The sequence below is a fragment of the Liolophura sinensis genome, chromosome 8 (genome assembly GCF_032854445.1).
Source record: "Liolophura sinensis isolate JHLJ2023 chromosome 8, CUHK_Ljap_v2, whole genome shotgun sequence".
NCBI classification, from domain to species: domain Eukaryota; kingdom Metazoa; phylum Mollusca; class Polyplacophora; order Chitonida; family Chitonidae; genus Liolophura; species Liolophura sinensis.
This window is the reverse complement of record NC_088302.1, coordinates 15,246,766-15,269,876: the sequence shown is the minus strand read 5'-3', so window position 1 is coordinate 15,269,876 and position 23,111 is coordinate 15,246,766. Positions and strand designations below refer to the sequence as shown.

The 23,111-nt window shown below is 40.7% G+C and overlaps 1 protein-coding gene across 3 annotated transcripts; it reads right to left on the bottom strand.

Moving 5' to 3' along the window:
- Positions 1-2,001: 2,001 nt before the first annotated feature.
- LOC135473114 (uncharacterized) lies at positions 2,002-14,503 on the bottom strand. Of its 3 annotated transcripts, XM_064752939.1 has the most exons (6): positions 14,101-14,503; positions 10,374-10,460; positions 9,049-9,587; positions 8,232-8,436; positions 7,674-7,883; positions 2,002-3,579 (listed from the first exon to the last, which is right to left on the bottom strand). In XM_064752939.1, exons 3-6 carry the CDS (start codon positions 9,411-9,413, stop codon positions 2,902-2,904), a joined length of 1,458 nt encoding a protein of 485 aa, XP_064609009.1. In that variant the 5' UTR covers positions 9,414-9,587; positions 10,374-10,460; positions 14,101-14,503; the 3' UTR covers positions 2,002-2,901. The 3 variants fall into 3 exon arrangements, with proteins under 3 accessions (XP_064609009.1, XP_064609008.1, XP_064609010.1); XM_064752938.1 differs by lacking the exon at positions 14,101-14,503 and having other exon boundaries at positions 10,374-12,750; XM_064752940.1 differs by lacking the exon at positions 14,101-14,503 and having other exon boundaries at positions 10,385-12,750.
- Positions 14,504-23,111: the final 8,608 nt, after the last annotated feature.

The following is a 23,111-nucleotide window of genomic DNA, read 5'->3' as shown; positions in this document are numbered from 1 at the left end:
GAGCTGAACTTAAACCCACAGCGATAACACTGATGAAAGGCTCCTGGGTCATTGCGCCGGGCTGTAAAGCTAACCGCCTCACTTTCTTAAGTGTTAGAAGTTTAATACTTTACAACATAATTTGAAAATATTGTTACTAAACACTATTTAAGCCAAGTGAACATAATTAAGAATTGTGTTGAGCACTATAAATGTTAACCAGACGTTAAGTCGTGAATTTAATAATATACGGTAAATAATAAAATATATGCTCATAAGACATCAACGAGGGAATATCGCCCTTGTGTTTTTTTGCTTAAAGTCTTTGCAAGACGGGGGAGCTCATTAAACAAATTAGCAAGCAGCTAGTAATTTAGGAGTTAAATAATAAGGATACCAACAACAATGCACTGAATAGTTCACAGTTTCAAATTCCGGTAAAATGTGACTGATGTATATATTACTGGCAATAAAACAGGTCAAATGTATGAAGAAAGTGTGAGGAAAAATACCCTATTCAATACACCAAAATAACCTATAATATATATGGGATCTCTTTTAATTCACTAGACAAAAATGTAGACAGACTCCAGATGATGACACAGTCGCCTGGCAATACGCTGTTTGCATTAATCATTAGCTGAAACTCGTACGTTTTATGCTGTTAGTTATTTTGTCTCATGACTTAAGGCCCTCTTGTCCAAGCGCCAAACACGTGCAATCTAGAGATACAGACAATATTAAACCAAATTTGTATATAGGCCTATGTGCAATAACCCTGAGTGTCAAAGAGCCTTGATTCCATTCATATAACAATTCGACACCACCAATGGGCTCTTGTGTAACATTTGTATAAGTAATAATTGATTTTTCAAACATTAATCATGTGTGCTTTATATGCGAGTGTGTTGTAAATGCCTTCAAAGGGCCATGTACGAAGAGATATAACAGACTACAATGCATCCCTTTAACCAAATCACGTGTGCCCCAGTGAAACGGTGAACAGCTACAAAAAAAGGTGCCCAGCTTGCTCCTCTTGAATAGAAGGAGTATTCAAAAGCCTTATGAAATGAACTTTATTGTGAAGCTATAAATTTCTGGACCCACTTTTCAGGGAAAACCGGCCTGATAATGCGACTCAAGTATCCCATCGACGATTATAATCGCCTGCCTTGAATGGGCTACATTTGCAGCAGCTTTTGAGAAAGAATATCTCCGATAATTTTTATGGAAATCCGCTGCGCACGTGGTGGCAAGATTACGCGAGGTTCGATCGAACGGCCAACTGAGCAAGTCACAAAACTCGGGACTGGAAGAATGGCGTTTTGTACGTGGACGGATCACTACCCTCTGTTTCATCCCTCCGCCTTAATAGAGTTCTTTCACCCTTGTAATAATTTCCGCTGCCGTTTGATGTATTTCATTAGCGTTTAATTATCATCTAGAATATTCTGGAACACTTCGGACAACATACTGTGTTGAAAGAGAGAGAACAGCCTGAAAACAATTTTATCAACTCCTAAGTACACGGCTTGGTACTATCTGCTTCTTGAAGTGTTAATTGTCCAACTATGATCAATTAAGACAAGACACTAGTAAAAATCATACACCTAACGTTCGGAGATTTATTTTTATACTACTGCAGCAAGAAAAAAGAAAAATTCTTTCTTTCAGCTCGCTATGCTATGTACCAGTACATCTAGCTTTACATGTATGTCCACAGACTTCAAAAACCGCAACTATGCATTTTTGCAATAATAAAATATTCCTGTATCCAAAACTGGAAGAGTCGGATCCAAACAAGCAATTAGTATCAGTAGCGACAGCGACGTGCGTCATATACTTCGTACGTATTTCTCAAACGCCCCAGTTTTAAAACAATTCTTCGGGCGTGTTCAACAGCAGCGGTTGTCAGAAGAGGTAAATTTGACCGCAAGAGTATTCTCCCTTGAATGCAAAGCAAATGCAGTTGTAGCCTTATCTTTTTAACTTTAAAACCAACAAAATCACAGGACAATGGCATCACGTTTTTAGGATAAAACAAGCTTTACTTTGAAATTCAGAAATTTTTTATCACAGATTCAAAATATTTTGCATCACAGACGAAAATTATATGATAATTATTATAAATACAACTTCCCAACCATGCACCAAAAGCATAAGGCACAGGTAAAGCTCTTTAAAGCATATTTAATGTAAACTTTGTTTAATATGAGCTCCAAGATTTAAAAAATAGAAGAAATTTAGTAAATAACGGACTAAGGACATATAAATATATAAAAACAAGTTGACTAGTATTCATTACCTGTGTTAGAGGTGTATATGATTTTGAATGGTATATTTGGCATTCCTCTTTCAGCTTAAAGTCTTAAACTTTGTTTCATTTTGTATTAAAATTAGCAGACGAAAACCTAAACATGAAATTCACAAATTTGCATCACAAGTTTTTCTTATTTTTTGATAAATTTTCTGTTTTTAACAAATGCAATAGAAAGAAGAAAAAAAAAACAAATCATCCTCTATTCTGTACACAAAATTATTGAAATCAAAATATGTATGGCAATATTGTTGATTTTTTTTTTCACCATGCAACTCAATCTCTTAGTTTCAAACCAACACATATATATATATACATGTACATTCAACAAACTCAACCAAAACTAAAGAAAAATAAAACAGAAAAAAAAAGAAAAGATAGAAATGCAAATAAGAAAGTGTGCAAATTAGAACAAGAAATATCACTGTTGTTCAGGACATGCTGTCATGTTTAAAAACTTGGTTACAATAAGCAAGCCATGTGACCTGGTGCAGTTTCAAAATCCAACCACTTGTATATACATATCAGGGACAAGTCTGGATGGGCATGTATGAATTTTTTAACTGCAATTTTATGCATGGTTTTAAAACATGCTCATGAGAAAGTTACACAAAACTCTCTTTGACTCTGCCTGTCTTTCTTGTGAACCTGTCTGGGTCTGTCAGAGTTGTGAAAACATCATCGGTAATGTGCTGGTAGGTGACAACGGTGGAGTGAACAGACATTGACTGTGGCTCTGAGAACCCTGGGTCAAGCATTAGAGAGCGACTGACACACTGTCTGCCCCAGGAGGGCTCTCTACCCGAGGTAGCTCCCAGGAGGGGCGCAGTTATCTCCCCTTCTGCTGACGACGTACTGGAATTCCGGGGGTTGGGTCGGCTTGGGCTGAAGCTGGTGGAGTGTAACTTAGACCTTTGACTGGATGAGGAGCTGTGTCGGTGTCGGGGCAGTTTGTTCGGGCTGCAGACAAGGTTACTGGAGTCAGACAGGAGACGGTAGGATCCTCTCTGCCCAGCACCTCCAGTAACCTCGACAATGACATCTTCTTCCTCCTCCTCGTCCACCAGCAATATAGAGGCATTGTTATTGTTGTCTTCAGCCTGAGGCTCCCTGACAGGGCTGGTCCTGCTCCTCAGGCTGCTGTCACAATTGAGGAGTTGACTCCCTGTGGATGAAGTCAGATTCCGCCTAACTACATTCCCTCGTCTGACAGCACGGATCCGCACAATCTGGTTGTGACGCTTCCACTCCAGCCAGATACGATAGTGATATCTGACCACCACCTATGAACCCAGACAATCAAAACAGAGTTAATATATGAATAACAGAAGTGTCTTTATACCTAAAATATGCTAATAAAAGGCAAGAAAATAAAATAAAAATGTCAAGATGCCAATTTGGTATGATGGATTGACAATAAGAGGTGAAACTGCATGCCTTGACAAATCAACTTAATGTGAGACAACAGGTGAGTTGTATACAGATGAAGAGACAGTGAGTCTGTTAAAAATTGATCACTTTATACCAGATAAAAGATGAGGTAAACACAGATATGGGAGACAATGACAGAACTGTAAACATGGTTAGTGAGTTGTGATAACTTACCAGACATCAGGTGAGGTAGACACAGATGAGGAAGACAGTGAGAGTTGTGATAACTTACCAGACAGAAGGTGAGGTAGATACAGATGAGGGAGACAGTGAGAGTTGTGATAACTTACCAGACACCAGGTGAGGTAGACACAGATGAGGAAGACAGTGAGAGTTGCGATAACTTACCAGACAGAAGGTGAGGTAGACACAGATGAGGAGGACCGTGAGAGTTGTGATAACTTACCAGACACCAGGTGAGTTGGACACAGATGAGGAAGACAGTGAGAGTTGCGATAACTTACCAGACACCAGGTGAGGTAGACACAGATGAGAAAGACAGTGAGAGTTGCGATAACTCACCAGACACCAAGTGAGGTAGACACAGATGAGGAAGACAGTGAGAGTTGCGATAACTTACCAGACATCAGGTGAGGTAGACACAGATGAGGAAGACAGTGAGAGTTGTGATAACTTACCAGACACCAGGTGAGGTAGACACAGATGAGGAAGACAGTGAGAGTTGCAATTACTTACCAGACACCAGGTGAGGTAGATACAGATGAGGAAGACAGTGAGTATTGCGATAACTTACCAGACACCAGGTGAGGTAGACACAAATGAGGAGGACCGTGAGAGTTGTGATAACTTACCAGACATCAGGTGAGGTAGACACAGATGAGGAAGACAGTGAGAGTTGCGATGACTTACCAGACAGCAGGTGAGGTAGACACAGATGAGGAAGACAGTGAGAGTTACAATAACTTACCAGACATCAGGTGAGGTAGATACAGATGAGGAAGACAGTGGGAGTTGTGATAACTTACCAGACATCAGGTGAGGTAGACACAGATGAGGAAGACAGTGAGAGTTACGATAACTTACCAGACAGCAGGTGAGGTAGACACAGATGAGGAAGACAGTGAGAGCTGTGATAACTTACCAGACACCAGGTGAGGTAGATACAGATGAGGAAGACAGTGGGAGTTGTGATAACTTACCAGACACCAGGTGAGGTAGACACAGACGACGAAGACAGTGAGAGTTACGATAACTTACCAGACACCAGGTGAGGTAGACACAGATGAGGAAGACAGTGAGAGCTGTGATAACTTACCAGACACCAGGTGAGGTAGACACAGATGAGGAGGACCGTGAGAGTTACGATAACTTACCAGACATCAGGTGAAGTAGATACAGATGAGGAAGACAGTGAGAGTTGCGATAACTTACCAGACATCAGGTGAGGTAGATACAGATGAGGAGAACAGTGAGAGTTGCAATGACTTACCAGACACCAGGTGAGGTAGACACAGATGAGAAAGACAGTGAGAGTTGTGATAACTTACCAGACATCAGGTGAAGTAGATACAGATGAGGAAGACAGTGAGAGTTACGATAACTTACCAGATATCAGGTGAGGTAGATACAGATGAGGAGAACAGTGAGAGTTGCAATGACTTACCAGACACCAGGTGAGGTAGACACAGATGAGGAAGACAGTGAGAGCTGTGATAACTTACCAGACACCAGGTGAGGTAGACACAGATGAGGAGGACCGTGAGAGTTACGATAACTTACCAGACATCAGGTGAAGTAGATACAGATGAGGAAGACAGTGAGAGTTACAATAACTTACCAGACATCAGGTGAGGTAGACACAGATGAGGAAGACAGTGGGAGTTGTGATAACTTACCAGACACCAGGTGAGGTAGATACAGATGAGGAAGACAGTGAGAGTTACGATAACTTACCAGACATCAGGTGAGGTAGACACAGATGAGGAAGACAGTGGGAGTTGTGATAACTTACCAGACATCAGGTGAGGTAGATACAGATGAGGAAGACAGTGAGAGTTACGATAACTTACCAGACATCAGGTGAGGTAGATACAGATGAGGAAGACAGTGAGAGTTGTGATAACTTACCAGACACCAGGTGTGGTAGACACAGATGAGGAAGACAGTGAGAGTTGCGATAACTTACCAGACAGAAGGTGAGGTAGACACAGATGAGGGAGACAGTGAGAGTTGCAATGACTTACCAGACACCAGGTGAGGTAGACACAGATGAGGAGGACCGTGAGAGTTACGATAACTTACCAGACATCAGGTGAGGTAGATACAGATGAGGAAGACAGTGGGAGTTGTGATAACTTACCAGACACCAGGTGAGGTAGACACAAATGAGGTAGACACAGATGAGGAAGACCGTGAGAGTTGCAATGACTTACCAGACACCAGGTGAGGTAGACACAGATGAGGAAGACAGTGAGAGTTGCGATGACTTACCAGACACCAGGTGAGGTAGACACAGATGAGGAGGACCGTGAGAGTTGTGATAACTTACCAGACACCAGGTGAGGTAGATACAGATGAGGAAGACAGTGAGAGTTACGATAACTTACCAGACAGAAGGTGAGGTAGACACAGATGAGGAAGACAGTGAGAGTTGCTATGACTTACCAGACACCAGGTGAGGTGGACACAGATGAGGAGGACCGTGAGAGTTACGATAACTGACCAGACATCAGGTGAGGTAGATACAGATGAGGAAGACAGTGGGAGTCGTGATAACTTACCAGACACCAGGTGAGGTAGACACAGATGAGGTAGACACAGATGAGGAAGACCGTGAGAGTTGCGATAACTTACCAGACATCAGGTGAGGTAGACACAGATGAGGAAGACAGTGGGAGTTGTGATAACTTACCAGACATCAGGTGAGGTAGATACAGATGAGGAAGACAGTGAGAGTTACGATAACTTACCAGACATCAGGTGAGGTAGATACAGATGAGGAAGACAGTGAGAGTTGTGATAACTTACCAGACACCAGGTGTGGTAGACACAGATGAGGAAGACAGTGAGAGTTGCGATAACTTACCAGACAGAAGGTGAGGTAGACACAGATGAGGGAGACAGTGAGAGTTGCAATGACTTACCAGACACCAGGTGAGGTAGACACAGATGAGGAGGACCGTGAGAGTTACGATAACTTACCAGACATCAGGTGAGGTAGATACAGATGAGGAAGACAGTGGGAGTTGTGATAACTTACCAGACACCAGGTGAGGTAGACACAAATGAGGTAGACACAGATGAGGAAGACCGTGAGAGTTGCAATGACTTACCAGACACCAGGTGAGGTAGACACAGATGAGAAAGACAGTGAGAGTTGCGATGACTTACCAGACACCAGGTGAGGTAGACACAGATGAGGAGGACCGTGAGAGTTGTGATAACTTACCAGACACCAGGTGAGGTAGATACAGATGAGGAAGACAGTGAGAGTTACGATAACTTACCAGACAGAAGGTGAGGTAGACACAGATGAGGAAGACAGTGAGAGTTGCAATGACTTACCAGACACCAGGTGTGGTAGACACAGATGAGGAAGACAGTGAGAGCTGTGATAACTTACCAGACACCAGGTGAGGTAGACACAGATGAGGAGGACCGTGAGAGTTACGATAACTGACCAGACATCAGGTGAGGTAGATACAGATGAGGAAGACAGTGGGAGTCGTGATAACTTACCAGACACCAGGTGAGGTAGACACAGATGAGGTAGACACAGATGAGGAAGACCGTGAGAGTTGCGATAACTTACCAGACATCAGGTGAGGTAGATACAGATGAGGAGGACAGTGAGAGTTGCAATGACTTACCAGACACCAGGTGAGGTAGACACAGATGAGAAAGACAGTCAGAGTTGCGATGACTTACCAGACACCAGGTGAGGTAGACACAGATGAGGAGGACCGTGAGAGTTGCGATAACTTACCAGACACCAGGTGAGGTAGATGAAGATAAGGAAGATTGTGAGTGAGATCAGCCCAGGCACTTCCCAGCGACCTGTCCAGTAGGAATAATACTTGGCCCCGACCAGACAGAGCCAGGAGCTGATGGTAGCCAGTGGTGTGAGCAGGAAGAAGCAACACATATCACAGATCACATTTCGACGGTCACTAACAGAGGACGGATGGCGTACCCACTGGAGACACAAAAACAAAGAGATGGTTATACGAGTAGGAAATCAAGTTTTTGAAAGTTACACTAGAACTATTATTTCAGAACTAACTTATACAATCTGTAGTTGGTATGAATCATCTGAACTTTACCATATTTACAACCAAAAGTGAAAGCAAAAAAGTACTGTTGAGTTTGCTTTAAAAACAGGAATCAATTTCAAATAAATAAAGAAGTTAATTCAGCTCAACTGCAGCTAATGCCCATTTTTTTCAATATATTTTGTATGCTTTGGTTTTAACGTTTTAACAATTTTTCAGTCATATATATTATGTGTAACACATACAGGTATATATAAGAAATGCAATTTTACTTCAATAAACGGTTTAGGCTGGGTGTCCACTGTGTACTCAAAGCCACACAGCTCACAGCGTGTCCTGCTAGAGGATCCCAGCCACTTCTCCAGGCAGCTCAGGTGTAGCAGCCCCACGGTGCCGGTGCAATGACATGGTGACAGCAGGTCTTCATTCTCTTCCCCATCGTGACAGATACGACAGATTGCACCGTCACTTGTGGTGCTACACCAGGAACAGTAAACAGACTTGGTTAACTTCTCATCAATGTACAATTCCATAGGTTTTGGTCACATTAAGATGAGATAGTATGTAATAATGTAAATCAGAACACTAAGAAGTATTTAATTTACTACCAATACCCTGCATGTTCAATCTAAGGACATGGATCTTTCAAATGAAGCCATGCAGTTAATCAAATGCTTTGATTTATTTATTTATCTGATTAGTGTTCATGCTGTACTCAAGAGTATTTCCCACCCACACATATTACAAAGAGGAAGCCAGCATGAGCTGGCCTTGAACTCAAAGCGACCACATTGATGAGAGGCTCCTGAAAGCTCACTTGATATATTTTTACACAGCTTTTTTCACCTTTGTTTATCAGCCTTAAAATGACCGTTGTTTTCAGATACACATACCGATATATACATTTGCACATTCCTCTGTCAAAGTTAAATGCTTGATTAAAAACATGGAAATCAAGCATACAAAATCATACTTATATATATAATATATTTAGGCATATGATGTCAAGTTAAAGAGACATGGCATGTAATATGTATGTGACCCCTATCTCTATAGACAAAGGAAAGAGGAAAGAAGATTCCCACTGACCTGAGTACACTTGTGGATAGACTTCTAGAATCTCTTTCTGGTCTGTTTTGTTGGTTTACTTCTACTGTAACAATTGTATCCATTTCAATATTGATTTGAGAAGCACGTGTAAAACTGCTGATCAAAGGTTGGCACATCATTTTATTCTCCATAGAAGAGTGTGAGTCGATAGCAATTTGGTCTGGTGGAGCTTCGGTGTCTTTCCCATCACTGAACAGTGAATTGGAAGCACTGGCCCCTGATGCTGTATGTAACGCATGCGAAGGTAAAGCCTCTGCTCCACTTAGCTCAGTCTCTGCTCCACTTATCTCAGGCAGTAATGCTTCATGGAGATTTTCCTTCTCGTGTTCTCCTGTTGTCTCCATAGGTCTGTAAAACTTCAGCGATACACAGAAAAAATATCTTCCAACTAAATCCTCTCTGTAGTTTATTTCTCCAATTCACACTTCACTGGATTAAAAGTTAGACATCCATCACTGACATCATGAGGATTTTCAAACAAGTCAACTATTTCCTCATATTCCACATTAATTGCTACCCTAAAAAAAAATAGCGAAAAATATAAAACTGACATTTCATTTTGCTTATCTGTTTATTTTACACTTTAAGAAAAAACAGTCATAAGTATACATCAATATGTAAATTATAATGAGATATAATTAGATAGAGGCTTGGATTTAACAGCCATCCTCCAAAGTTTATTATGCAAGCATTTCATGAACAGAATACCTACTGTCTTCCAAAATACTGTATTTCACCTCTAGTGCACTTTCCAAGTGATACATTTGGCTAGATTCTGATTGATTCATCTACTTCATAGGACCACTTAAAAGGGCTGTTTGTGAAGTCTGATGGTAAAGTTTGATTAATTTCTTATCAGAAAAAACTTCAGTGTCGACATTCAAAGTATCAGTTTAATACCTTTCTGAAAAGTTTGGTACTAGTATGTTAAAATGCACATACTAGTACCAAACTCTTGGTGAAATACAGTGCCAGTACTATGATTTAAAGTTCCAACTATACTTTTTCAATCGATTCCTCAAAGCTACTTATAGTATAGTAAATTCCAACTCGCTTTCTGCTATTACTGGCTGGTCTGTTTGACATTTAATAGTCGGAAAATCAAACGTCAGAACAGTAGGTAATGAATCCTTGACCTGGTGTTTATAATGACTCATTCAAACACATTCTTCAGTTTAGTGAGTATAGTACATGTGACAGCGGCAAAAGACAGATAAAAGGTCACACACTTATAATTTACTTATCGTTATCCATCATATTAACATGAAATGGCGTAAGAAAGAAACCCATGTGGTTCCAGTTACCGTCGTTTTACCCGGCTGTTGTTGTTGTATCCAACCCATCGAACGCCATTCCTGGTTAACACTTCGAGAAGTTTGTTGGCTTTGTCTCTGTCTTTGTCAATAAGAAAAAACGGCTAGCTGTATTCACAAATAACCCACATGTAATCCTGGGGTCTCGACACGAACCAGGACAGTGCTGTTCATTTGATATTTGGAGAGGAAAGTCGCATCACACTTGCCGGTTTCTCTTACTTGTCAAAACACCATGACGTCACGCATTCTCCCGCATTCGGTATTTAACGGCAAGCTCCGAAGTGTGGAGAATGGCATGTGTGAGGCGCCTTGATTTTCCACAATAGACACCACACACGCTCCGTTTTAAGTGTTCATTCACAATATGTGAGAATGATTTTGTCTTATTATTAGGGAATTAAGCCATTCAGGTAAAAGTGATATTCTGCAAATAATACTATCAATGCCTATTTTCAAGTAAACCGGAAATGAAAATTTCCCATAATTTCCTTCTCCAAAATGGCTTCGTGCCATCAGCTGGTGAAGAGAAATATGCTCCAAATAAAACAAACAAGATGTATCGATTAAATACCATGTATTGAACCCAATGAAATACATAATTTTTTGGTTTTGTTTGTCAAATAAAACGGTTAACTCCACATAAATGAGTTTCAGTTCGTCCTTCCCACAGGTGAGCATAATTAAGGGATCACTGTATGCAAGAAAAAACAAACATAACCTCTAGTGTATGGCATTCTGAACCTAATACACGTACATGTATAAAGCAACCTACCCAAAATTGTGTTCTGCATATCAGTGGGTTTTAGGGTGGGAGGGACTATTGCATCTTGCTCGGTTCTGTTCATGAAATCAGAATTTCTCCTAAGATGTAATAGCGGTGTGGTGAGCAATTTTGTGTCTGCTGTAATATTTTACTCTGAACAACAGTGCCCATCTGTGCCACGCTATTAAAACCTGCGGAGGTTTGATGTTTTTGACCAATTTGATAACTGCATGATGTCTCTGACCGAGGCCCCTTGAGCTAGAGCTTTAGAAGTAGGCTACATGTAGCAGCAGAGACGTTTGTATCTATACCTGCTTTACCCATTAAGCTTTTCTGCCAATCTGATGTCGTGCTGGAGACAATTTCATTGTGTGGTTTGACCTTACTGAGAGAAAGTTTGTTATTGGGAATGTTATCCCCAGTCTGTCTCCAAGATTTTGTATATTTAACATAAAATTTAATGCACTTTACTGCACAAAGCGTTTCATCCGGTTCAAAGGAATCAAGGACAAGTTTTTGTGCTTCCCCACCTGGTTTAGATGTTTTTGTTGGTTTTGGGATCTGCAGACTATTCTGTCCCCCATGTCAGTTATATACCTGACGTCTATTGCATTCAACTCAAAGATCTAGCGACAGCTGTTAGAGCCAAAAGGATTGTTAACGTCTCTGATAGGTTTTTGCAAGACAGTGCCACGTTAGGTCCTAGCCCTTTTATGTACATCAGGACAGTGTCAACATCCCATGTCTGTATGTATCGTGGTTGTGAGAAGCGTGTGTTACATAGCCTTTTCATAAATGTTACCACCAGTGGGGGCAGACGTAATTTACACCCATTTACATTGGGATGAATTGCTGACAGTGCTGAACTATACCGATTTACAGTCCGATACTCTTTGCCCTTCTGATATAACTGGGATAAAAATTCAATTATATTGACCATATTGGTCTGAAATGGACAAAGCGATCGTTCAGCACACCAGCAGACGACCTACTCCAGGTGCTGTTGTAAGAATTATTTTGTACCTGGTTTCCAAGCAGCTGTGAGCAGCGAGGCAACTTACTCTGAAATGCATTTCTCAAGGACACCTCGCTTGAAACCCTCCACACCACTAGCTGCAATGTGTTTTCACGAGGAGTGGATGCGCTAATCTCGACGTAGGTGATTGTAGAAGGTCGAGTGATATTGGTAACAGGACTGGGATCTCTATCAGTAGTCTCAAAAGGAGAGGGTACCACGGTTGTCCTTGCCACACTGGAGCTACAATTACCAATGTCCCCCCTTCTTTCTGAATTTTCGACAGGCACCTCCCTATTATCGAGAATGGAGGGAGTTCATAGGCTTTAAGTGAGTTCCAATCCTGAAGAAAGGCGTCGGTGGCTATCGCCTCCGGGTCTGGTCTCCAGCTCACAAATTTCTGAGTTTGGAACATCACTGAATTCAATTGCCAATAGGTTAAGTTGCTCACATTCCTGGACTCCCAGCCTGCCATTTAATTGTTTTTGCCCGGTATGTTCTGCTACCATTGTTATATTCTTGGCCAGACAACACCTCATGACATTTTTGAATGCCTGAAGAACAGTCACAGATTTCGTCCCCCCCCCCCCCCCCCACCCCCATTCTGTTGATGTGGGCTACAGCTGTCATGTTGTCTGATTTTATCAAGAGTAATATATCTGACAGGTGTTTGGTGAAAACCCGAACTGTTAGATCTATGGCCATCATCTCCTGAATATGTGTATCTTGCCCTCTTGATGTGGCCAACCACCCCCCACCCCACCCCCACCCCCCCTTCGAGTTAAGTTGCAAGTGCCCCCACCCCCTCCCATCCCATATTTGATGCGTCTGTCCAAATTACCATGTCTGGACGTTTTGCATTCCAGTTTTTAATACTCTCTCCACGAAATAAATTCTAACTGGCTCTCGCGGGAGAGACAGATCTGGGCCTATCATTTGTCTTTTAAGAGGGCATGCGTTTGTTCCATCTGAAGATGTCTGGCATATAACTAACCTGGTATGACTGCTCTCATTGACGAGGGTAGAAGGCCTGTCAAGCTGGCTAGGTGTCGCACTTTTACAGACTTGGCTCATAGAAGTTTCTGGCATTTGTCTATTACATTCTGTAACTTTTGATGAGGTAGGGATAGACAGTCATCTTCACTGAGTCTATGAGAAAACCCAAAAATTCTACCTGATGTGTTGGATTTAGAGGAGATTTTTTTTCCAATTTATCACAAAACCCAGCCTCTCCCGAAGAAAGCTTATGCTTGGATTAATTTGTACTGATTTTCCGCTACAACAAGCATGTCGTTCCGATATATTATCATTCGGACTCCTAATCTCCTGATTATTGACACAGCAGGTTTTAGGAGCTTGGTAAAGACTAAGGGCCTCGATGAAAGGCCGAATGGAAGGGTTTTGAACTGGTAAAACTTCCTTTTCCATTCAAATGTAAGGAATTTTCTGTCTGAGGTTGCTACTGGCACACAGAGATAAGTATCTTTAAAGTCCAGTTTGCACATAAAATCCCCTTTTACCAGAATATCTTTTAGTATGTATAGCCCCTCCATTTTGAAATGATTGTAGACTCTGGGGGCACTGTGCCCCCGTCGTTTTGGTTTACACAGAAAATCCCGCTTTGAAAGACATTTTGAGACGTTGTTCTTTCCATAGCCTCCTTTTCTGGTAAAACTTCTACCAATGTATTTCTACATCTGTATATAGATGTTCTGAGTTATGAGACGGGACACTGAAACTCCAGTTTTAGAATTTCTAGAATTATGTTGGAGTTGTCTCCCTTGGTGTGAGCTACAGTACAGTTTTTGGATTTTGCCTCTGACTAGTTTACTTGTACAGAGTTTTCCTGTTTCAGTAATCGTTTCTTGTGGGTGCAGGAATTAGGGTTGCGTATCATCTGGGATCTGTGGCCTGGTGAGTCTGACTTTTGAACGTACCTTGCTCATCCAATACCACGACCTTTGCCTCTCCCACCTCTGGTAAAACGGACGGTCTGGCCTCCTACCCGTCTGCTCTGGCCCTGGTAAAGAAACGCAGATCTCCCTGAAAAGGGCTGATTATTGAATGGATTAGACCTTGATTTCGTTTTGGTGGGTTAAAATCCCCAGCTAGTTGTTGGACCCTCTTTGAGGACTTGGTTTGCTAACATGTTATATATTATGTAGGGGCCTACCGGACTTTAAAGAACTTTTCTCCAAGGAGATATAGACCGGATTGATCAAAGACGGCATGATTGAGTACCGAAGTATGTTTTTTGATCAATGTCTTTGTCTTACACATTAACCTGACCCATCAAGACGACTGTTTTTTCAAGTTTGTCTAGCATGTCCATCAAATTGACTTCGTTCTCCATATTACCAGTTCTAATTGCATCAAGCTGTTGTCAAACATGACCACAGCAAGTCTAAACTGGACCTTAGACATTTCCTTATCTACAAACTTTTCCAAGGATTTACCATTGTGTCCGAAGACATCAGTGATATACCCATCTATTTGAGGAGTTTTGCGGGTAGCATTATCTGGGACTGGGGTGTTTTCCTGAACAGTTTTCTTGAGGACCGAATCCTCTTCAAAATCTGAAAAAACGTCAGAAATATATTTGTCCAAATCCTCACGTAAACTCACCGACGAATCAGATTTTTGTACATTTTTGGGGTCAAATCTGGAGCAGGATACATGCGGTTTAAAGGTATCACATTTTGAATGACCATTAGCATTAGTAGCTTTGCGGGTGTTCTATTTGCGCTTTTTGCGTTTGAACTGACAGTCATCGGACGAACGAGACTCACTAGAATCTGAATCAGAATCTTACTCACTGGCAGAAACAAGGCTTGAATCCACAGAACCGACAGACTGAGACATGCTGGAATGACTATCAAATCCTTGATTATGACCACTGGACTTAGTGGGCCTGCCTTCGGATAAGACGCGCTTCCGAGATCGCCCATGTTCCTCGCCCGACCTCACATAACGCGGTTCCTTGAGCAGTTCGTCATCAATCGTGGGATTGTCCCGTCCATGGTTATTTACGACGACATGGTCCTCATTCACATTAGTAAGTGTGTTACTAATTTATTCGTTTTTTATGCTTAACAGTAAACCTGTGATCGGTAGTGTGTTCAAGCGTGACGAATAAGCGTGAATTAATGACATATGTCGCATTTGTCAACGCGGCAGTACATAACCTGTCCATGTAGCATATGTTCTAAAAGTTTATGTGGAAAACTTTTGTAAAAAAAACAATCATTATAAAAATAAATAAAATTTAATAAGAACATATAATTTCTTCACTTGGAAATCTGTGGACGAGACAAAACACACATTACTGAAATTGTATATTATTATATATTATCTGGGGGCCTACCGGTACAATTCACTGAACAAACATTATAATTGATTACAGCAAAGTATGAACCAGAAACAAAACTTGATTCATGGGCGTGATCCAGGAGAGAAAAATTCATCATTTTTATTTCATACATATAGCTTTGAGCATCTGGGTTCCTCGCAATGACCAGGAGATGATAACTAACATGCAGCCAGATGGGTGAAATCCTGATTTTGCCAAGTTCTACAGGTTAAAGTACTACAAGATTCTGATTGTTTTTTGCAGAAAAAAATTCTAACCTAAAAGCTATATTTTTCATTCTTAAATCTTATTCATGACCTATCTCGCCTGCGTTTAATTCGGTTTGCTTTCACCTTCAGTACTACAGTCATGTGATTAAAGAGTGTGCTCATGATCGACTCCGAGGAGCTATGATATCACTATGACAAAACTATGATATTGAATTAAATTCAAATCCACACAGTACCTATTCCAGAATTCCCTGACATGTATACACTGTAAACGTTACACATTCTGTTACAATTACACACGCTGAAATATCCCCCACGAATAAGCGGCCCTTTCCACTGTCATACACGAACATGATATGATTCCAGCATGCTGGTAAGGAACAAATATCCACAGGGATTTGCCAATACCTTCAAGTTTTCCCACCACTGATTTCTGACAAGGCCGTCTTTAGTTTGTCCACATCAGCTCGGTGTTTCATAAGGAATTTCCCCTCTAAATGGAACACTGGAATGTCATATTTATACATCTTCATCCATTCTTTATTTTCCGGTTTGGTGATGTCAACCGCCTCCAAATGGTACTGTAAAACAAATGTAATAAGTTTTCGCACGTATACTGTGATAATGTACTTATATACATGTATATGTAACAGAAATATTTATACAGTTTGAGGTTGACCAGCCGAGGCAAATTGGAAATTGTATACCAACCATTCAAAGTTTATTTGTTTAGAGCTACAAGAAAACTACGGGGGAAATGTGGAAAACCATGACTGTATTATTAAAAAACACATAAAAGCGTTTTTTTTTTTCATTTCACGTCTTTAAACAATCTTGAGACATATAACGAGGTGTAATTGTAGACCAGGCTATACGGAAAAAACGAGGGAAATGTATGAAGTACATGTAGGCCTAATTATATTCCTCATCATGCACTTTTAAAATTTTCCTAAAAGAAACAAAATTACCATGTTGCTATAAGGTTTCAAGACTTCCAATGCTTCGTCACACAATGGACAGTCCTCTTTCGTAAACAAGGTGAGTACAGGTAGGTTGTGATCGGAGATTCGGCGAAGGTGTGGTAGAAACGGGACTCCAAAACGGCCAGCAGCCAGAACAATGCACGCTCTACTGGCCAACATCGCATCAATCGGCGTACATAGGCCTGTGAGAAATAAGATTAATCGAGGTATGACGATTGAGCGTTTCGTTCTAATTAATTGGGTGTAGTATAAAATTGAACGCTCTTCTTCAACTCAATTTTACTATGAACAGCTTCGTTTATTTATTTACTTGTTTGTTTATTGTTTATTTATTTACTTACTTACTTACTTACTTCTTTGATCGTTGCTTCACATCATGTTTTTCACTTGGGCCTATGCGATCGGGTGGCAGTAAGTTTTATGAGTGGATGAAACACGAGTGCCAAGGGTAAACCACCAACCTTTGGTTAGCTACTGACGAACTTTTCCACATGTGACGTATACATGTATCTAGGCCTACAGATATACATACCATACAGGAAGCTTAATCGTATTCAGGGTATTCAACAAACGTTAGAGTACATAAATGGTCATACGAGCGTCATTGACCGCTTTTTGTCGCAAAGGCCCCTCGAACGATAAGAACTGGGGAAATCTACAAATTCTCTGTCCATGGCCGGGTTTGAACCCACACCTCGCATACCGGTATGTGTCCAACCGATTGACAGGTTTATATGAGTGCCGGAATGTCTTGGTAGAGACTGTGGATACCAACGCCTTTCATCAGACGCACTGAGAAACCTCGTGACATGAAACTGAGGCGTGAATATTTCGTGTACCGTTGTGTCGAAATCTGGGGTCTTTGTGATCTGGTAACGCTATTGTCGTCCGAAGACTTGGGCAGGGAGGACTCTGCCTACAAATGTAAGCAAACAACAACAGCACATGAATCACTTCCACATAGATTAAAATATGGTTCGTTGAGACCGCACCGCAACGCAGTGTCACGGTTTATAAAATTCCTGCCTTTTCTTGCTTCTCCCAAACCTTATGTTTTATCGAGCAGATATGACCTTACCTTGTAAAACCCCAAGAGTTATCTCCCTTCTGATGTTTGTTAGTAGACCATTTCATCAAGTGAAAACATATAAGCTAATGTAAAGATGTTTCAAGATCTTAAATGTCGAGTTTTGAAATTATTGCTTTCTTAATCTTGAAAAAAGTATGTGACAGAAATGAAAAGAAAACGTGTACCATAATTTGTCTTTATACATGTACCTATATAGGGACTCGTCAATCTTTTAAGTGATAGGCCTACATGTACTTGTGCGTGTTTATATAGATCTATATCTGCAAGCTTGCCAGTATGAAAGACACAAAGTATGCATATTTAACATGCATCTTTTCATAAATTTCGGTACAATATGACTGAAACATTGCCGATGTGGCTTTCACCCAAATTCATTCATTCATTCATTCTTACATGAATTAGTCACTGTTAGTGTGGGCTTATTTTACGAAAACTTAGTAGGCCCTCTATGGAGGCCCACACTCATTCCTGTACACATATATATTTCTGGGCTGTGTGCTTTATGCCATTCTCATTCTGAGCAATGAAATGTTTTGTAAAAAGTATATATATATATATATATATATATATATATATATATATATATATATATATATATATATATATATATATATATATATATATATATATATATATATATATATATATATATATATTATGTTTTTATCATAATGCTGAACAGGAATTCCCTTCTGCGATTGTGTGGATGGTTGTAGCTTCCCCACAAAATTAGCACACAAATTTTCAGTATTTTCAGGTTTAACGGCTCCGTACGTCGGTTTAAAATTTCCTTTAATTGCTCGAAAATGCATTTAGAATAAGTCTCCGGAAATCGGGAATCTGGGAGCTTCCGGGGTCTGGGCGGCCCCTGAACCCTTATGATTTACTGGGATGGCCATTCCGCTTGTCTATGTACCTCACTGCCCGCACGCCTGATTACTCTGGTCAGTGCATAATAAACATTGTTCAGTTTATCCGCATTCGCTATTACAGAAAATATTTCACAACTCACATAGCCCGTATCGGTACTTCAACGGAAAGTAAGTTTACACATTTAAACTGTATATGGAAGTAGACCAACAAATACAAAGTCTGTATATGGAAGTGGGCGTATATATACAAAGTCTGTACATGGAAGTGGACCTACAGATACACAAAGTCTGTATATGGAAGTGGACCTATACATACAAAGTCCTACACATACAAAATCTTTATATGGAAGTGGACCTACAGATACAAAGTCTGTATATGGAAGTAGACCAACAAATACAATGTCTGTATATGGAAGTGGGCGTATATATACAAAGTCTGTACACGGAAGTGGACCTACAGATACTCAAAAGTCTGTATATGGAAGTGGACCTATACATACAAAGTCTACACATACAAAATCTTTATATGGAAGTGCACCTACAGATACAAAGTTTTTATGTGGAAGTGGAATCACAAATACAAAGTCTGTATATGGAAGTGGGTCTACACATACAAAGATTTTATGTGGAAGTGGAACCACAAATACAAAGTTTTTATATGGAAGTGAACCAACACATGAACACAAATTCTGTATACATGGAAGTAGACCTACAGATACAGTCTATATATGGAAGTGAGCCTACACATGCAAAGTCTTTATATGGAAGTGGACCTCCAAATACAAAATCTGTATATGGAAGTAGACCTACAGATACAAAGTCTTTATATGGAAGTGGAGAAGAACAACAGATGAACATAGAATCTGTATATATGAGAGTGGGCTTACAGATAAACACAGTCTGTATATGGAAATCAGATACAAAATTTGTATATGGAAGTGGACCAACAGATGAGCACAATGTATACATGAGAGTGGACCAACAGATGAACACAATGTCTGTATACGTAGGAGTGGGCCTATAGATGATCACAAAGCTTGTATACATGGGAGTGGGACTATAGATGATCACAAAGCCTATACACATGGGAGTAGGCCTATAGATGATCACAAAGCCTATACACATGGGAGTGGGCCTATAGATGATCACAAAGCCTGTATACATAGGAGTGGGCCTATAGATGATCACAAAGCCTGTATACATGGGAGTGGGACTATAGATGATCACAAAGCCTGTATACATGGGAGTGGGACTATAGATGATCACAAAGCCTGTATACATGGGAGTGGGACTATAGATGAACACAAAGCATGATCACAAAGCCTATACACATGGGAGTGGGCCTATAGATGATCACAAAGCCTGTATACATAGGAGTGGGCCTATAGATGATCACAAAGCCTGTATACATGGGAGTGGGCCTATAGATGATCACAAAGCCTGTATACATGGGAGTGGGACTATAGATGATCACAAAGCCTGTATACATGGGAGTAGGACTATAGATGAACACAAAGCCTGTATACATGGGAGTGGGACTATAGATGATCACAAAGCCTGTATACATGGGAGTGGGCCTATAGATGAACACAAAGCCTGTATAAATGGGAGTGGGCCTATAGATGATCACAAAGCCTGTACACATGGGAGTGGGCCTATAGATGATCACAAAGCCTATACACATGGGAGTGGGCCTATAGATGACACAAAACCTGTATACATGGGAGTGGGCCTATAGATGATCACAAAGCTTGTATACATGGGAGTGGGCCTATAGATGATCACAAAGCCTATACACATGGGAGTGGGGCTATAGATGAACACAAAGCTTGTATACGTGGGAGTTGGACTATAGATGATCACAAAGCCTGTATACATGGGAGTGGGCCTATAGATGATCACAAAGCCTATACACATGGGAATGAGCGTATAGATGATCACAAAGCCTGTATACATGGGAGTGGGCCTATAGATGATCACAAAGCCTATACACATGGGAGTGGGCCTATAGATGATCACAAAGCCTGTATACATGGGAGTGGGCCTATAGATGATCACAAAGCCTGTATACAATAGGAGTGGGACTATAGATGAACACAAAGCCTGTATACGTGGGAGTGGGACTATAGATGATCACAAGCCTGTATACATGGGAGTGGGCCTATAGATGATCACAAAGCCTGTATACATGGGAGTGGGCCTATAGATGATCACAAAACCTGTATACATGGGAGTGGGCCTACAGATGAACACAAAGCCTGTATACATGGGAGTGGGCCTATAGATGATCACAAAGCCTGTATACATGGGAGTGGGCCTATAGATGAGCACAAAAAGTGTATGTGGAAGTGGACCTACAGAGAAACACAAGGTCTCTGGAAGGGGGCCTATAGATGTACAAAAAGTCTGTACATGGAAGTGGACCTATAGGTGTACACAAAGTGTCGCATCATGTAGAGTTTGCAGCCAGTATTAACTACATTTGAACAGAATTCTTTGTTGTTTCCTTTTAGCGTTAAGCTGTTACGAACTATGCAAGGAAGAGCATGTGTTGGTTTTGTTTTACAAGGTTTGATGATTGTTCTGTTTTTGTTTGTTTATTTATGCCATTGGTGTTATACGCCGTACTCAGGAATATTTTACTTATACAATATCTCAATATAAGCAGTCCTTACTATCGACTGGATGTCCTTTGGTTTCTCCGCCTTCTGTATGACGTTTAAAAGAGGTATTCATTGAGAAGTCGTCACAAACAGACACCGGCTTGATATGGTCGAAATAATGTTCCAATTGACGTAGATAATGACACAAATGACTACAACAAACAGCAGTTAATAAACTTGCGATTCCAACAGGCGTCAGACAGAAAATAATAACAAGAACAGCGAAATTATTCAGTCTAACATTTGAATATTTCTAATATTCCCTGGAGTCCGTTTGCGTATCGTGATGTTTATACGCACCGTCACCAGCTGAATGTGGTCTTGTTTGGGACCTCCCCCACGGGTCGCCGTTATTTTCTCCAGATCTAAGGATGGGGTTTTGAGAAAACAGCATGATGTAGTGATGAGTAACAGAGATACACTGTTCTCCCTCATAAAATTTCCTCCTTAAAATAAAACTGCACTTGGCGTTCCTATATATGATGTTAAAGATGCAGTTTGTGGGCTGTACGTACGCCTATACCAGGGATTGTCCCAGCACATTCCGTCCTTTTCGGTCCCTTCTGAAAGAATGTCACCATGATGCACGCAGCTGGTCGGGGGAAATTCATTCCTTCTTTATAAATCATCTGAGCTAGCTCGTAAGCTACAGCCGTCTTCATTACGCCCAGACGTCCACCCAGCTCTGGCTATGCTCAGGGCCTGTACCAGACATCAAACTTAACGCGACCACTACATAGACACCGCCATCAGTCAACTTAGTGACCGTGGACACGTCGTTGACCGGGGTAACGGTCCGATATTTCCAGCCACCGGTCAACATCGGAATTCTCCGTTGAACCATGGATCTCTCTGCTTCTTGTCTTACTCCTCCTGCCCTTGTTACAGATTGTGCAATCTCAGCTCGATCAGGTAAGACACTTCTTAATTTCGAATTTTTGAACTGAAATGAAATTTTGACATAAAAAGTTAAATCTTATTTACTTTGAATAATGATATCTTTAAGCTGATATGCACATTTATGCCTGTTTAGTTCTATGTTTAGAAAACTTTATTACTATGCTCAGTTTTCAACCCTTCACTTAGGTTGAGACATGCAGTTTGTTGAGTGCTTGTGGAAATTAAGTATCAGTGATTCGTGTCATTCATTTACTAGCTCAGTGGATAGACCATGGCTTAACAATTTCATCAGACCATACACATTGGACCGTCAGGGAAACGTTCGCTGTCTTGTCTGTTTTACAAATCACAATTACAGGTGTGGTGACGTGTTTACCTACCGCTTTGCGTTAGGTATACACGTCACCTTTTCCTCAGTTTGCCTTTCCTCCATATAGTTTGGGAGTATGTTTTGCAAGTCTCATTTTTCGTCGAATTTGGTCTGAATCCAAACGGATTCCGTTGGAATGAATCCAATTTTAGACTGCTGTATATTTCAGTTGTTATTTATTGATAAAATACAAGCTGTATCAGAGATAAACACCTAATTGTTCAGACAGGTACAGATCTTAATCTTTCTTTCGGAATCCAGATAGATTCCTGTGACTGATTCACGCGAATATTTGGTAATTACATTCTGGAACTCACGTAGAAAAATTCGCCCTGCTTTGCATGGAAATCAGTTTTAGAAATCTACTATACCACGATTATACGAATCAAAACATTTTATGAAATTTTTGAATTTTTGAAACTTACTTCAAGCCTATTGCGTGAAATTTATAAATGCTAATAACTGTGTACTGTTTCTTTGTAGTTCCAGAA